The sequence below is a fragment of the Nycticebus coucang genome, chromosome 11, assembly GCF_027406575.1.
Source record: "Nycticebus coucang isolate mNycCou1 chromosome 11, mNycCou1.pri, whole genome shotgun sequence".
In the NCBI taxonomy this organism is placed as follows: domain Eukaryota; kingdom Metazoa; phylum Chordata; class Mammalia; order Primates; family Lorisidae; genus Nycticebus; species Nycticebus coucang.
This window is the reverse complement of record NC_069790.1, coordinates 101,243,919-101,261,786: the sequence shown is the minus strand read 5'-3', so window position 1 is coordinate 101,261,786 and position 17,868 is coordinate 101,243,919. Positions and strand designations below refer to the sequence as shown.

The 17,868-nt window shown below is 39.7% G+C and overlaps 1 protein-coding gene, 1 long non-coding RNA gene and 1 other non-coding gene across 6 annotated transcripts in view; 1 reads left to right on the top strand and 2 right to left on the bottom strand.

Moving 5' to 3' along the window:
- Positions 1–8,811, bottom strand: part of KLHDC10 (kelch domain containing 10) — a 70,071-nt gene extending 61,260 nt beyond the window's left edge. For 2 of the 4 annotated variants that reach the window (XM_053553855.1, XM_053553856.1), the window contains exon 1: positions 8,608–8,787. In XM_053553855.1, coding sequence (XP_053409830.1) covers positions 8,608–8,677 — 70 coding nt within the window. In that variant the 5' untranslated portion in view covers positions 8,678–8,787. Of the gene's footprint in view, positions 1–8,511 lie in introns of all 4 variants that reach the window. The other 2 variants (XM_053553853.1, XM_053553854.1) reach the window with 2 other exon arrangements.
- A 1,042-nt stretch (positions 8,812–9,853) lies between these two features.
- On the top strand, positions 9,854–16,408 carry LOC128560289 (uncharacterized). Its single transcript, XR_008372924.1, has 3 exons — positions 9,854–9,936; positions 11,858–11,941; positions 16,234–16,408. It is a non-coding gene; the product is annotated as an uncharacterized LOC128560289 (long non-coding RNA).
- LOC128560674 (U1 spliceosomal RNA) lies at positions 11,855–12,017 on the bottom strand. Its single transcript, XR_008373139.1, has one exon. It is a non-coding gene; the product is annotated as a U1 spliceosomal RNA (small nuclear RNA).
- Positions 16,409–17,868: the final 1,460 nt, after the last annotated feature.

Here is a 17,868-nt window from a genome sequence, read left to right as displayed (position 1 = left end):
AGCACATGAAAAGAGGTTTCATATCATCAGTCATCAGGGAAATACAAATTAAAAATAACACTTGAGAATAAAAAACTCAGATAACAAACGCTGGCTAGTAGGGACGTGGAGAAATCAGAGCCCTCATACGGTGCTGGTGGCAACATAAAATTCTAGCCACTTTAGAAACTACTCTGGCAGTTCCTTAAATGCTGGAACGTAGAACACAGAATTATCCTATGACTCAACAATTCTACATACATGTAGTATACTTCAGAGAAATGAAAACATGTGCCCACAGAAATTTGTACACGAATGTTTACAGCAGCAGCATTCATAACAACCAAAAAGTAAATACAACCTAAATGTGCATCAACAGATGAATGGATAAACAAAGTGTGGCAGGTCCACACAAGGAAATACTATTCAATCTTAAAATACAATAAAGGGCTGAGCACAGTGGCTCACACCTGTAATCCTAGCACTGTGGGAGACTGCAGCAAAAGAATTGCTTGAGGTCAGGGGTATGAAACCAGCCCAAGCAAGAGCAAGACACTGTCTTTATTAAAAGTAGAAAAATTAGCCAGGTGCAGTGTAGTGTGCCTGTAGTCCCAACTACTGGGAACGCTGAGGTAGGAGGATCACTGGAGCCCAAGATTTTGAGGTCAGGGACCTATGATGACACTGTTGCAATAATAATAATGACGATGATGATGATGATGTACTCATATCTGCTACAACATGGATGAACCTTGAAAACATTATGCAAAGTGAAAGAAAGCCAGACACAAGGCGGCACCCATAGCTCAGTGGGCAGGGTGCAGGCCACATACACCGAGGCAGGTGGGTTCAAACCTGGCCTGGGCCAGCTAAAACAACAATGGCAACTACTACCGAAAAATAGCTGGGCGTTGTGGTGGGCACCTGTAGTCCCAGCTACTTGGGAGGCTGAGGCAAGAGAATCGCTTAAACCCAAGAGTTTGAGGTTGCTGTGAGCTGTGACACCAGGGCACACTACCTAGGGTGACATAGTGAGACTCTGTCTCCAAAAAAAACCAAAAAGCCAGACACAAAAGACCACATACTATATGATTCCATCCACATGAGGAAGTCCATAACCGGGAAATCTATAAAGACAGGAAACTGATTAGTGGTTGCTTGGGCTGGAGAGTGGGGGTAAGGGAAGAGAACAAGAGGATAAGAGTGTGACAGCTAAAAGATACAGCGTTTCGGGCGGCGCCTGTGGCTCAGTGAGTAGGGTGCCGGCCCCATATGCCGAGGGTGGCGGGTTCAAACCCAGACCTGGCCAAACAGCAACAAAAAAAAAAAAAAAAAAAAAAGATACAGCATTTCTTGTTGGGGATGACAAAATAATTGACTATAAATGACTAGGGTGATAATTGCATGTGACTGTGAATACACATATATTAAAAACCATTGACTTGTTAGACTACAAAAGGGTGAGCTGCATGTGAATTATATCTCAATAAAGCTTATAAATGATAATTTGAAGAAAAAGTTAAAAAGGATGAAGTGCTGTATGTTCAAAAAAACCTAAAATAAAATGGCAAAATATTTAGAAAATAATTACAACAAGACATCTACAACCTGCAAAATACAACTAATGCAGTGCTCAGAAGAAATCTTATTTAAACACATGAGAATGAGGAAAATTAAGCATCTAATAAGAAGATGAAAAAGCCACCATAAAATAAAGATATGGTAAACTAAAAGAAAGATTTAAACAATGAAAATAAATTAATAAATAAAAAAAGAGAACACAGTAGAACTAATTTTTTAAAATCCAAGAGCTGGTTCCAAATAAGAAAATAAAGCAAGACATCACGTCTACAAAATAAGACATGACAATATGTAAATAGTCATAGACACAGGAAACTATTTTTTTAATCATAAGAAAAACTTGCTCAATTCATACATAACTTTGAAAATGTGAGTGAAATGGATGCCTTTCTAGGAATATAAATTATCAAACCTTACTCCCCAAAAGATATAAATTGTATGCAGCCAAATAAACATAGAAGTAGATATAATTAATTACCCAAGAATGCCCCCCCAAAAATATGAGGTCCAAATGACTTCACAAGGGACACAACTAAACTTTTAACTTCAGTGTAATTTAACAAGAAAAGGGGGGGAAATGCATAGAAAAAACAAGCAAGCTTTGAAATAATTCTGTGAAAGTAGTTAATCCAATAAAAATAACACAGAGAAAACTAAAATGGTTTTGAAGAGTGATGCAAAAATTTCTAAGCCAAGTTTAGCAAACAGAACCCAATAGCATGTTTAAAACAGCACACCCAGATAGGGTGGGGACCATGGCTCATGCCTGTAATCCTAGCACTCTGCGATGCTAAGGCAGGGGGATCCCTTGAACTCAGGAATTTGAGACCAGCCTGAGCAAGAGCAAGACCGGATCTCTACTAAAAATAGAAAAAAATGGCTGGGCAGTGTGATGGGGGTCTGTAGTCCCAGCTACTAGAGAGACCGAGGCAAAAGGATCACTTGAATCTAAGAGTTTGAGGTTGTTGTGAGCTAGGCTGACACAACCTCACACATGACACTCTAGCCTGGGCAGCAGAGTGGTCTCACCAAAAATAAAGACAAAAAAACACACCAAGGCAAGGCAACTGATTCAGCAACTAACTACGAGGATGGTTTGGTAACAATAAATCTATTAGCACAATTTACCATAATAGTAGATCAAAGAAGAAAAATTACACATTAATTCCTGAAATTAAGATGCTGAAAAGGCATTAGCAAAATTTACTTCCATTTATTAAAAAAATTATTTAGGTCAGCGCCCATAGCTCAGTGGGTAGGGCACCAGCCACATACACTGAGGCAGGCGGGTTTCAACACGGCCCTGGCCAGCTAAAACAACAATGCAACTGCAACAACTGAAAAAATAGCCGGGCGTTGTGGAGGGCACCTGTAGTCCCAGCTACTTGGCAGGCTGAAGCAAGAGACTCTGTTAAGCCCAAGAATTTGAGGTTGCTGTGAGCTGCCACGGCATTCTACCCAGGGTGACAGCTTGAGACTCTGTCTCAAAATAAATAAATAAATAAATAAAAATAAAAATAAAAAAAAATTTTAAATGGGTAGAGGAATGAGGAAGCTAGCAATGGGGAGGAATGAGAGGGATGACGGTCGCGGTGCATGGCACATCTCTTGGGGGATGGGACACAATTATAAGAAGGACTTTATTTAACAAATGCAATCAGTGTATCCTAATTCTTTGTATCCTCAATGAATCCCAAACAATAAAAAAAAGTCATACCAAATATTGAAAAAAAAATTTTAATGGTAACAGCTGGATACTTTGACATCATAAAATATGTACAATTCCAATATAAATCCAGATCTAATCTTAATAGGAAGGCATTAAAAAAAATCTATTGCGGTTAGGAATAAGACAAAGATCTACTACTCTCTTCCTGTTTAGTAAGATAATCAATTTAACAAAAGAAAGAAGTATAAAAAATGGATAATCCTAGCCCTCTGGTAATCCTAGCACTTTGGGAGGCCAAGGCGGGTGGACTGCCTGACCTCATGAGTTCGAGAACAGTCTGAGCCAGAGCGAGACACCATCTCTAAAAAAAATAGCTGGGTGTTGTGGCAGGTGCCCATAGATCCAGCTACTTGGGAGGCTGAGGCAACAGAATCACTTGAGTCCAAGAGTTTGAGGTGCTGTGAGGTATGATGCCAAGGTACTCTACCAAGGGTGACAAAGAAAAACTCTGTCTCCAAAGAAAAAAAAAGTTTTGTGGAAAAATAAACAAGGGACACTTCCCAGGGAAACTGAAAAGCTGAATGAGGGAAGACAGTAACCAAAGAATGGGGTCATTAGGTCTAAATAGGTAATCTGACCCATGAAACAATAAAAAGTTCAGTAATAACCCCAAATTCTATGTAGGAACTAAGTACCCCTATAGACAACATTTCAAATCAGTGGAGGAAAGTTGGGCTACTTAATAAAGGATACTGTGATAACTGGATAACCACTGGAGAAGTAAAGTGGGATTCCTTCCTCAGTACTTTTACTCAATTTCTATTTTGTATGGATAAATGCATTTACTTAAAAAATAAACACATAAAAATACCAGCTAAAAAACACAAGGATATTAACTTTAAATTTAATTAGAAATACTATTGAAAACTATTGTTTTCTCATGACACAAAACCCAGGCTCTAAAAAAGATTGATAAATTTAACTACAGAACACTTTTTAACTTCTGTTAAAAAAAATATATATATACCACAAACAAGGTCAAAAGACACAGGAAAAATTGTGGAAAATATCTGCAACATATGTCAAATGATAAAAACTAATTTCATTAAAAAACAAAGTGCCTCTAACAATACTAATCATCCCAAAAGAAAAATGAACAAGCCAGTACAGTGGCACATGCCTGTAGTCCCAGATACTTGGGATCCTGAGACAAGAGGCTCTCTTGAGCGTAAGAGTTCAAGACCACCCTGGGAAACACACTGACACTCTCATCTCTAGAATAATCAATTAGTTAATTAATTAAGAAAAATGAATAAAAATATCAAGGAAACAAACACAGCTCTCATACCTATTGAAAAGATGCTTAAGAAATACATGCCTATTAAATTGACCATTTAAACAGAGTTTGATAACCCTCTCTGTTATCAAGGGAACGAGGAAGATAGCATCATAACACTGACAAACCAGTTTGACAGTATCTATCAAAGTTTAAATCGTATATATCCTCTGACACAGCAACTGTACTTCTAGGAATTTATCCTAAAGACAGACTCACTCTCACATGCAAATTATATACATATAGGGATATTCAGTGTATCATGGTTCACATTAGCAAGACTGTAAACATTTTAAATTCCTACCCAAACAAAGGAACACAACCATCTCCAACGCCCACACCCTCATATCCCTGAAAAAAATACACAAGAAATTTATCATTGGTTTCTTCTAGAGAAGGAAGCCAACTAGTTGGGATCAAAGGTAGAAGAAAAACTTGCCTTTGTTCCTTCGGTACCATTTGGATTTTACACATATTACTTATTTAAATTTTTTAAGCTAAGACTCAGTATTACTTTTGCTGAGCTTTACTAATTGTCTCATTTTTTCTCCTCTTTCTTAAGTCAATTTTTCAGTTCCTACATTAGCGAAAATGTTTAACTGTTTTCCCAGCTAATACATGGTATTTAACCAATCACACAGTTAAATCACAACAGTATCTTTAATTCCTTACCTCCACAACTCCCTTGCTTCTAAGCTCTATTTCTGTGTACTTATTCTACAAAAAGAACAGTTCCCTGTTCTTTAGTGCATAAAGATTATGAGTTAGTAAAAAATTCAGGAGTAAGAAGCTATCTGTGAATTTCTTAGCCTACTACACAAACACATAATCGCTACTGTATTTCAGAAAACAGAAAGTAAGCTGCTCAAACAAGGTTTCACAAAATACCATTTGTGCTGTCACAACGAATGCAGTACCTAGTCCACTACTTTATATGTTTAATAATTTTTACTTATTTGTCTGGAGTAAGTAGAGTGAGTGGGGTAAAAGGGGATCGAACCACATTAATCGAATGCCCTAGACACTAATGTTGTATACATAATACTAACGTATTTAAAATTTTAGAATATGTATGTATGGTGTACGTATACTCATCTACTATATATATATATATATATAATATACTATATATAATATACATTTATCTCAGGAACATCAAATCATGCCCATCAAGGAATCACACACAAATAGTCACATAAAATGCCATGAGTGTGTATAGGGAGAAGAGAGTAAGTCAGCAGGGTCAAGGAAGGATTCCCTGAACTGTAACCTAGCTGAAATGCAATGGAAAAGAAGTTAAAATAAAAGAATGAAATGAGGAGTGAGAGGGGCTTGGCTGATGGAATAGCATGTACAATGAGCCTGGGAAGGAAGGAGTATGATACGTCATATGTCCAAGGAGGTCAGAAAAGACCAAAGAGCAAGAAAACATAATACAGGATTAACTGAGGAGTTAGAGAGGCACCAGGCCACGTGGTGCTTTTTAGGTCATGTTAAGGATTTTTACCTTACACTAAGAGCAATGGAAAACCAGTCGAGCACTGTAAGCAGGATGAGAATGGAGCTGTGCTTGCAAAAAGATTAGTGTGCTATACAAATCGGAGGACAGGAGTAGAAGCAGAAATACTGCTTAGAAAGCCACTGCAGCAGACCTAAGTGAGGGATCATGGCAGGATAGAACCAGAAGTAAAATAAACGGGACTTGGTGATTGATTACACCTATAGTACAAAGGAGAGAAAAATGTCGAGGAAGCACAAATGTCAGGTTTGTATAACTAGATGGACAAAGAGAATGCTGTCATTGAAAAAGACAGAGAACACTCCCAGAGATGACGGAATGGAGGACAGAGATGCAAAAAATAAAAAAGGGTTCTGAGTATTCATATCTGGAAGTTTTAGTAAAGAAGGATGTAAAATGGAAAATGGGATTAGAGGTCAAAAGACAAAGAAAGTTAACCACAGTACATTTTTTAAAAAAGGTTTTACCTGCAGGGTCAGCCGTTAAAACAGGCCTACACATTCCTGTTCCTCCTCATCACCTAAAATCTTTTTAAACCTCTCAAAATACAAGAGAGAAAAACGGGGAGACAGTGCTTAGAAAGCAATACCTGGGAGAATAAAAAATTGCTATGAAGGAATTTCAAAACATATATTAAGATATCAGATGTTTTCCAATTTTTTTAGAGTGATGAAAAAAGAATGCCTACGTGAGGAAGAAGGAACAAAGTGTCAGTCATGAGGAAAAGGAAGCAGAAAAAAGAGACTGATGATCCAGTTCACGAATTCTTACAGTTTAGACACGTCTATCTTTACCTCTGGACAAATGGTTGTTCTTGGCCTGTGTGCTAAAAGAATGCAGAAATAACTCCGCACCTAAGGCCCTCACCAGAAATCATGGCTTCGACTGCCATCAGGTGGTAGCAGTGAGGAAGTGCACCACTCAGGTTCTAAGAGCTTGAAAATGCCTATATGGAGCATACGGTATAATAATTAATCTATGATCAAAGACCTAAAAATTGTGGTACTAGCGGGCAAACTGGTGATAATCCGTGCTAAGAGATTTATATTCTAAGTTGTCAGTACCCTAGGATCTAAGTTTTTGTTATTAATTTGGGAAAAGGAAAAAGATTTTTCCTTCTTTTTCATATTAAAGATCACATACAGTATTTCCAGAATGCCTGGTCTGATACTATCATCTCAAACCCAACTGTCAGTATATTATATATTTGACTACTTAAACATGCTTCAGCTTAATTTTAATAGTGCACATAAATAGGTTAAAGTATATTCCTAGCATACATCAATAACCTCATCACAAATTGAAAGCAATTGTCACACTGAATTTGCTAAATTCCCTTTGTTATTTTCAAATTAATCAAATATTTTCAACTACCTAGAAGTGCAAGACATCATCATATCTGCATAAACATGGGTCAAAAAATAATTCGTCATGTTCTCAAAACTCATCAGCTAAACAAATATATAACTAATATAATCAACTTCAACATTATTAACAGAAAACATGGTTGGCGAGTGATTAACACATCATTCCTGATAGTCCTCCTTAGTAAAAACAAGCTTGTCCAATACGTGAATAATATTTGATATGCTGTGTATTATTTAATTCCCTACCTGCCTTCTACCACACACAAAAGTACTTGTTTATTTAAAATTGTCTACACACACATATCGACTAGATTTGATTTTGTTTTTAAGACTTTTGAACTCAAGGATACGATTGTATTGGGTACAATTTTCCCAATTTTCGTTTTCTTTTATATGGTAGACACAGCACAATTTTGTTACTGAGTATATTCTTTATCTTCGTTTTTCTCGCCTTAAAATCTAGACACCATTATCCATTCTGTCTCTGGACATTCCAAAATATTAGTAATTCAACTAGTTTTCCCTAATCCTCTTGGTTCTCTTTCCCATACACTCCCCAACCAACACCCCCCACACCCTTTCTTCTGTTTCAGAATGCCTAACTCTTACACACTCGGGTGGTTTTTACAAAATCACTCCTTGGAATGCGCTTCCCTATTCTCTCCTTAATTTGGCATCCTTTTTGAAACAATTTCCCGTAGGAAGATGTCGATGTCTTTCTTTTACAAGATCAAACTGCGGAAGGGGAAGAGATTTGGGAACCCAGTAAGCGAAACATTTGGGAATGTCAAAGAGACAGCGGCCTCTCTCCTTTGAAAAGCACAACTCTCAGCACCGAGCTTTCAACAACAGAGCAAGAATACTTTTCTTCGTGGTACTCCTGTTTCCTCCCTGACCTCACAGACACTTTCCCTTTTCTCTGATCCCCAGTCTTTCTGCTAAGCTTGGGGCCTGCTTTTCCTCCTCCCAAGGAACAGAAAGCCAAGGCGAAGAGGAAAGGCAGCAGTCACCCTCCTGCCTGCCGCGCCGGCAGCTGTCAGTGCCCTGCGCCGCAACTCACCTGGCAGGTGCGGCCGCCCGGAGAGTTGCACGAAGCGGTTGAGCTGGCCAGTGCCCCGACCCCCGCTGCCCCCACTGCCCCCGCTGGCCCCGCTACCTCCGCCACCACCGCTGGCAGCACCTCCTCCCCTCCGGCGGTTCCTGTCCCAGCCCTGGGCGGCCGACATGACCCCCTAACAATTGCCGCAGCCCGGTCACGGGAGCCCCTGAACCGGCGGCACCGGCGGAGCCTCCTTCCTGGGCTCCTCAAGAGACCCGGGAGACAAGGTAAGGGGGAGCGCCCGGTCCCATCAGAGACCAATGACTGACCGCCTTGGCCAATGGTAGCCAATGGCCAGTCTTCTTCTTGATAGGTGAAGGGAGGCGGAGAGAGATGTGGTAACCATAGCTATAGCTAAAAAAAAAAAAAAAAAAAAAAAGTGGGGGGGGAGAGAAAGGCAGAAGCAGCCACTCATCATTCGCATCCACCGCGCGGGGCAAACCCGCGGCGCTGGACTCCAGCGGGTCAGGCCGGCCAATCGAAGGCCGATCGAGAGAGGCCCCGCCTGCAGCCGGACGCCCGGCGGCGGGCACTTTCCTCATAAGCATTGCAGTCAGACGCTAGATTTGCACATGATACACACATTTGGGGTCAATACAGTGTTCTGCCAGCTTTGCAGACCGAGCTCGCATTCCCTGAAGGTTGACACACACAAAAGGTTCGCTTGGGGATGGAAAGGGGAACCCAGGGGCGGAGTCAACGCTTAAACGTAAGAATGAGGCATCTCCTGGGTTTCATTTGTCTTTCAGTTAGATTAGGTGAATTACTCCCGGTATAAACCACGTCCCAAGCAAACTAATAGTTTTAAACCTGGTTAACAAACACAAAAATGTTCAATCTCGTCAATAATCTTAGAAATACAAATTAAAACTCCAGCGAGAAACTATTTCTGGCTAATTTGTAAAGATTTTTCAAATAACACCCGGCGGTGTGCGGAATGCTAAGGCGAAGGTACTCTCATAGATAACTATGTAAATGTTTTTGTTCTATCAAACCTTATTTTGCTCGTAGAAAATGTTGATAAATTTAGAATATATACAATCAAATGGAAATGCAAAGTTAAATAAAAGGCAGAAACAGTTACGGAAGATGGAGATCAGAGGAAAATGTTGATATGCAGATAAGGACTTCTATTGTTCCAAAATTAAACAAATTTTGGCTTTGAACTTGGCGCAGTGCAAAATGGGAAAACACAGACTCTTCACTCGTAATTTATATTAAATTCCTCAAAGAAAACAAAAACTTTTCAAGGTCCTTAGATCTGATGGGTTGTTTTGTTTGTTTGTTTTTCTTTTGTAAGAACCTTACATTTTGCAATGGAAAAAGAGAGAAACTCTCCTGGAGCTGAAGACAAATACTCCTTTGGTCCTGGCTTGCAAATTTCAGGTAGACACGGGCCCTTTCTCCTTTTTCTCCTACTTCCAGTCCCTTTAGGCAGAGGTGTTATTAACCATTAATAACACACACTGCTTATGGCAATGTTGACAACTGAAAAAAAGGCCTATGGCTCTAAAATACAAAAAGCTAAATTAATAAACGGTAAATATTCCAGAGAAACTGTAACATTGAGTAACCAAGTAGATGAGAAATTTTTTGTTTATAGACATTTTCCATGTAATTAGGAATGATAGAATACCACCATTTTGCAATACCTGATGAATTGGGTTCTACCTATTGAGCATCAACCACTGGTAAAGTCACAAAATAAGAGATGAGATATTAAGTGCCCTTCTAGAGTGGGAGAGGTGAAAAAATTCTGCTCCAGATGACATTGAAAAGGTGAACGTCATCAAGGAGTTTGGATTGAATGCTAATAGAGTGAGGAGGCATTACAGGCTTTAACATTTTGAAAAATCACTCCAGCTACATTGAATTGAGTTGAGAATTTATGCTGGAGGCTGTCAACTGCCATGGATGTAGGTACTTATAAACAGCAGCCTCAGGGAAAAGACCTCTGCGCCCAAATATCTTCTACCAGCCTCACTAAAGACCTACCATGTCACATTATGTATGTTTAAGAGCAATATAGCTAAAGATTGGAATTCCTGTTTAGACTATGATTTAAATGCAATAGTGTTCCAGCGCTGAGTCACGTGGTTTTATAACTATCATTTATAAAGACAGTGCTCTTGTAGCAGTATTCTATAACTGAAAGACTAAAACAGAATTAAACTATAGTTTTTAAACTATTAAATAAGTTTTGTTTTTTACTTGGCATCATGAAAATGACATAATGGGATGCAACAGTATATTACTTAGGATACAGGCCGCCATGTAGCAAGCAACATGTGCTCACCCCAAATGAAGCCTGCACAATATAGTAGATAGTCCAAAAGCAAGTTTCTCAGTGATTCCAAGTCCTTACGCTGGACATTTGAAAAGACAACTGATTAATGGTCAGTCATTTTTTTTTTAGTTATGTGAATGAGTCATTTGAGTATTTCTTTCTTTCAACAATCTAATAGAAAGTTCTGCAACAACTGGACACTTTTTTTTTTTTTAGCACTCAAAGTACTTTTATTGTTGGGGATTCATTGAGGGTACAATACTAGACACTTTTTTTAACATCTGCAATAATTGAACTTGAAATCCAGATATCATTTCCTGTTCCTAATTTCAGTAATAATTGGTTTAGATACTCATTTAGTGTAGACTTAAGTAACACTAACTTAACTACAAGAGAATAAGATAGTTTTATAAAGATATCAAGTCATGTCTCATTAAGTTGACATTAGAGAAACGCTTTCTGGCAGTTTTTGTGAAGTATTAAGTTCAATTATCTCGTACAAGTGAAGTCTTATGAACAACATTTTGTATTTCTGGTGTGCCAAGCTTATGTAAATGGAAACTAGATTACAGAAGGAGATTAATATTCTTCTATTTTTTCCCAATATTAGTGATTGCATTTCATCAAAGCAACATTATTCATCAGAGTAAATTAATGTCACTAAAGTGAATTATTTTGAGTTTGTGGTTATTTAATTTGATAAATTTTTTTAATTTTATAAATGTATAGATTTTATATATATAAGTACTATAAGCATAAGGAAATTATAAATAAACTTTTAAAACAGGATGAAAAAATTTAAAGGTAGAATGAGCATTCCTCAATTTTAACAAATACTGTTCTACTAAATTTTCCTTGCTTAAGCTAATTAAATTGTGTTTGTTACTTGAAGCCAATAAAATTCTAATTAATACACTACCTCTAGAGTTGTAAGAAATAAATGCAAACCATAAAGTGCAATACAAATGCAAGATATTTACTTTACAATGTAGGTTCTTTTTTTTTTTTCTTTTTTAACAGGGGAAAGTGGGAACCTAGTCCCCCATTACCACAAATTACACAGTAGAGTTTCCCATATTTGGGGAAATCTCGGGAGTGCAATGGGTAAGCCTTGCCCTGATCATGGTATCATGGTATCTCCACTTTTGTGATCATGGTATCTCCCCTGCCAAGTAAGTAGAACATAGGTTCTTTTTTTTTTTGCAGTTTTGGCCAGGGCTGGGTTTGAACCCGCCACCTCCAGCATATGGGGCCAGCACCCTACTCCTTTGAGCCACAGGCGCTGCCCAGAATGTAGGTTCTTAAGTAATGCTTTTTAATTAGTCAGCTAGAGAAATGAAATAAGAAAATGATACATAAAATTTTAATAATCTCAAGATTGGCCCAATAGCTATATGGGTAACTGCTGTGTTTTGAATGCATCCCTCAACGTTTGTGTGTTAGAGACTTAATTCCCATTCAACAGTGCTGACAGGTGGGACTATTAAGAGGTGATTAGGCCATGAGGGGTCTCTACTCATGAAGAAATTTATGCTCTTATTTTGGGATTGGGTTAGTTATTACAGGAGTGGGTTCCAAATAAAAGGATGAGTTTGCTCTGTCTCTCTGCCTTTCTCTCACCTGTGTGATGCTTTCCACCATGTTACAATACAGCAGAAGGCCCAACCAGATGTGGCCTCTCTATCTTGGACTTACCAGCCTTCAGAATCCTGAGCCAAATAAATTTCTATTCATTATAAAACACCCAGTCTGTGTAGGCGAGGCGTGGTGGCTCACTTCTGTAATCCTAGCACTCTGGGAGGCCAAGGAGGGTGGATTGCCTGAGCTCATAGTTCGAGACCAGCCTGAGCAAGAGGGAGACCCTGTCTCTAAAAATAGCTGGGTGTTGTGACGAGTGCCCGTGGTCCCAGCTGCTCAGGAGGCTGAGGCAAGAGAATCGCCTAAGCCCAAGAGCTGGAGGTTGCTGTGAGTCCTGTGACGTCATGGCACTCTACGGAGGGCAGTAAAGTGAGACTCTGTCTCTACAAAAAAAAAAAAAAAAAAGAGTGATCTTTCGCTTTAATAAACTTTGCTGCCTGCTGCTTCCAAACTGTCTCTTGCTTTCCTTTTACCATGGGGAGAGAAGACAAGAACTAGTTCAGCTGGTAACAACACTAGGGCTGTTGTAACCAATTACCACAAAGTAGCTGGCTTTAAACAAAAGAATTTACTCTCTCATGGCTGGAAGTCCAAGATAGTCAATAGGGCTGGCTCCTTGTAGAGCAGCGGTTCAACCTGTGGGTCGGGACCCCCTTGTAACAATGAAAATACTCCGTGGCATTAGGAAGGTTGAGAACCACTGTTTCAGAAGCTCTGAAGGAGAATCTGTTCGATACCCCTTCCCTGGCTTCTGGTCATTGCTGGTGATCCTTGGCTTTCATTGGCTTGCAGCTCCATCAATCACCTAATCTCTGCCTCCATCATCACTTGATACTTTCCCTGCGTCCCCAAATTTTCCTCTTCTTATTATAACACCAATCGTATTGTATTTAGAGCCCACCCTAATCGAATATGATCTCATCTTTGAGACCCATTTCCCAATAAGGGTACATTTGCAAGTTCCCAGCAGACATAAATTTTGTTTTTAGTTTTGTTTTGTTTTTTGTTTTTGTTTTTGTGTTTTTGACAGAGTCTCACTTTGTTGCCCTTGGTAGAGTGCCATGGCAGCTCACATCAACCTCAAACTCTTGGGTTTAAGCAGTTCCCTTGCCTCAGCCTCCCAAGTAGCTGAGACTATAGGTGCCTGCCACCAAACCCAGCTATTTTTAGAGACTGGGTCTCCCCCTTACTCAGGCTGGTCTCAAACTCCTGAGCTCAAGCAATCTACCCTTCTCAGCCTCCCAGAGTGCTAGGATTATAGGCTGAGCCACCAAGCCTGACTGGACATGAATTTTGGAAAGACACTATTCAACCTATATATCATCTAAGTCCACAGACTGTCTGGCCTGAACAGAGTGAGTTCTAAATCCAAAAATAGAAAAGATGAGAAATGCTAATTGTCATCCTCTTGGATGGTGAAATTACAATTTTTTATCTCTATTTTTAGAATGTTCTAGAATGCAGTTACTTTTAGAATAAAGAAAAATTAGTAGAGATGATGATAATATTATTTTGAACACTGGCAACTTTTCAGATAACAATTTGCTGTGAATTTGGTCTTCGATCATTTGATCAGCATAAAGGCAAAAGGACCTGGGCAGGTTAGAGGAGTCAGACGCCTGGTTTTATTCATTGGTAAAGTTGCAAGTAAACCTGAAAAATCTCTGTCAAGGAAAAACACAGTCACATTTAATTCCTTTAGTACAAGAGGAACATCATCAAAGTCTCATAGGCTTAAGACATTCCTAGATGACTACAAACTGTGAATGCCATATAACAATGAAATGTAAAATAGTAGTCAACATACCCCATTAAAAGGAGGCAGTTTTCCATATACCTATTGGCCAATAAGCTTTTGCAAATGTACCAAGTCCATTCAATGGGGAAAGAATAGTCTCTTCTACAAATGGGGCTGGGACAACTGAATTTCCACATGCAAGAGAGCCAAGCTGGACCCCGACATCACACCATATGCAAAAATTAACTCAAAATTGATCACTGATCTAAATATAGGAACTAAAGCCTTAAAACTATTAGAAGAAAACAGATGTGAATCTTCATGACCTAGGACTTGGCAACAAACTTTTATTTATTTATTTATTTTTTTGAGACAGAATCTCACTATGTTGCCCTTGATAGAGTGCCTTGGCATTACAGCTCACAGCAAACTCTTGGGTTTAAGCGATTCTCTTCCCTCAGCCTCTCAAGTAGCTGGGACTATAGGCGCCCGCCACAAGGCCCAGCTATTTTTTGGTTGCATTGTCGTTGTTTAGCAGGCTTGAGCTGGGCTCAAACCTGCCAACCTCAGTGTATGTGGCCAGTGCCCTACTCACTGAGCTATGGGTGCCGAGCCAACAAAATTTTAGATATAACACCAAAGGCATAAGAAACAAAAGGAGGGCGGCGCCTGTGGCTCAAAGGAGTAGGGCACCGGCCCCATATGCCAGAGGTGGTGGGTTCAAACCCAGCCCTGGCCAAAAAACTGCAAAAAAAAAAAAAAAAAGAAACTAAAGGAAAAAAATAGATAAATTTGGTTTCATCAAAATTTTAAACTTTTGGCTGGTCGTGGTGGCTCATGTCTGTAATCCTAGCACACTTTGGGAGACTGAAGCAGAAGAATGGCTTGAGCCCAGGAGTCTGAGGTTGCATTAAGCTATGCTGATGCCACTGCACTCTAGCCCAGGTGACAGAGTGAGACCTTGTGTCAAAATGCATAAAGTAAATTAGAGGTTATCAGAGGCTAGAGGGAGGGAATGGAGAGTGTTTGTTTAATGATTACAGAATTTTCGTTTGGGGTGATGAAAAACTCTGAAAATAAATATTGGCAAGTGTTGCACAACATTATGTATAATTAATGACACTGAATTGTACACATAAAAATGGTTTAAATGGCAAATTTTGTGTTACATTTTTTTTTAACGACAATTAAAAAAAGGAAGATGAGGGCAGCGCCTGTGGCTCAAAGGGGTAGGGTGCCGACCCCATATGCTGGAGGTGGCAAGTTCAAACCCAGCCTCGGCCAAAAACTGCAAAAAATAAAAATTAAAAGGAAGATGAGGAATAACTTTTTGAAATAAAATGACAGAACACCAAAAAAAGACTGATTCCTCAACAACAATATTCTATTGAATTTGGCTTCCTTTGGACCAAAAATTCGGAAAGTATTTCAAAGAAAATTTCATGGTTATTACCTTATTCGTATTAGTAATGGTCTTATCCTTTACCTGATACTAAACTAGAAGTAAAAATCTCTAAGAAAACAAATTTTTCTGTAAAATGTCAAAAGTCTAAACTTCACTTGCTAATGGCAAGGGATTTTCTGCCCAACGCTGCATCTGAACACAGGGCAAGCCTCCTCGGCTTTCTGGGCCATTTCCTCCTGGACAAAATGAGAGGGTTGAACTCAGTTGCCTTTATTGATTCCTTGATTTTTTTTTTTTAGTGCCCATGTTACTCAAGGGCCCATGATTTGTGGCCCAGCAAGTGTGTTTTTGGAGTATGAGTCAAAAAGAACCAAATGGTCAGGGTGGTGCCTGTGGCTCAAAGGAGTAGGGTGCCGGCCCCATATGCCAGAGGTGGCAGGTTCAAACCCGGCCCCGGCCAAAAACTGCAAAAGAAAAAAGAAAAAAAAAAAGAACCAAAAGGTCAGTCAGGTGAGAGGTTTTTATACAACTACTATAAAACTTAGTCACATTAGTCTGTTTGTGTTTGTCACTTTTTAAAGTTCTTTTTTGTTTGTTTTCTTCCCTGTTCATTAGAATAGAAACTCTCTGCTATACTCTCAGCATCCAGAACAGTACTTGGCACACAGGAGATGTTCAATAAATATTTGTTAAATTACTAAGTGAACAAGAAGAAGAGCATACTGTATTAGGTGCTGAGCATGAGAGCAACAAAAGAACTAAGATATGACCAAAATGGTCTCTTCCCAACTCTGATTACTCCCATTCCCTGGTATGTATCGGAATCTACTCTGTGTTGTAATTATTTAGGATTTGGGCTTACTTCCACATCCTTTCTGCCCTTCTCTATTACTGACAATTTGCCATCTCCCCTACCTCTGTAGCACTAGATCATAAACTGCTTTGAATCAGGGACTATGCTATTCTCTGCAGTGCCTAGACCCAGTGCCCCGCCTTTCCATAGGGTTACTTTTTTTTTTTTTTTTTTTTGCAGTTTTGGCCAGGGCTGGGTTTGAACCCACCACCTCCGGCACATGGGGCCAGCACCCTACTCCTTTGAGCCACAGGCACTGCCCACTATAGGGTTACTTAATACATACTTGCTGAATATGCATGCAGAAATGATGTTGAGAAGAAGCTGTAATGGGTACCTTTTAGGTAACTGCACCCACTCCAAAGCAAGGAAAATACATAGAATTGTGTATAATCAAAGAGCTGGAATTCTCCCATACACATCTCAAGCTCTGCTTATACAAGAAAATCAGAAAAAATAGGTCAGGGCAGCGCCTGTGGCTCAGTGAGTAGGGCGCTGACCCCATATGCTGAGGGTGGCGGGTTCAAACCCGGCCCCGGCCAAACTGCAACAAAAAATAGCCGGGTGTTGTGGCGGGCGCCTGTGGTCCCAGCTACTGGGGAGGCTGAGGCAAGAGTATCGCCTTAAGCCCAGGAGCTGGAAGTTGCTGTGAACTGTGACAGCACAGCACTCTACCAAGGGCAATAAGGTGAGACTGTCTCTACAAAAAAAAAAGAAAAAATAGGTCAAACTAGTGCCCGTAGCACAGGGGGTTAAGGCACCGGCCACACGCACTGAGGCTGCTGGGTTCGAACCCGGCCCAGGCCAGCTAAACAACAATGACAACTGCAACAACAACAACAAAAAAGACAATAGCCAGGTTATGTGGCAGGCGCCTGTAGTCCCAGCTACTTGGGAGGCTGAGGCAAGAGAATTGCTTAAACCCAAGAGTTTGAAGTTGCTAAGAGCTGTGACGCTACAGCACTCTACTGAGGGCTACATAGTAAGACTCTGTCTCAATAAAAAAAAAAAAAGAGGTCAAAAAGAGCATCTCCAGGTACAGAAATGGAATTATGCCATTTCTGAGGATGCTGCTCCCCTGAGAGCATTTCAGGTAAACCAGAATACTGCAGATTTATGGGGAAGAACTGTAGAAAACAGATGAAGAGGGAATTGTAACATACTGTAACTCCTGAAAGCTGTTGCCTAGCCTTGGGTTTATGCCTACTTTCTGGGCTTAATCATACCATGGAATCAACTAGTAACTAGTGCTTGGGCATAATTATAATCATTAAAGCAAACACACACACACACACACTCTGAATGTCTTTTGAATTCAAATGTACTGTGCAAAGTGCTGGAGAAATAAGGGATGAGAAATTACATTGGCCTTTGAGGAGCCTTCAACCTGACTGGTA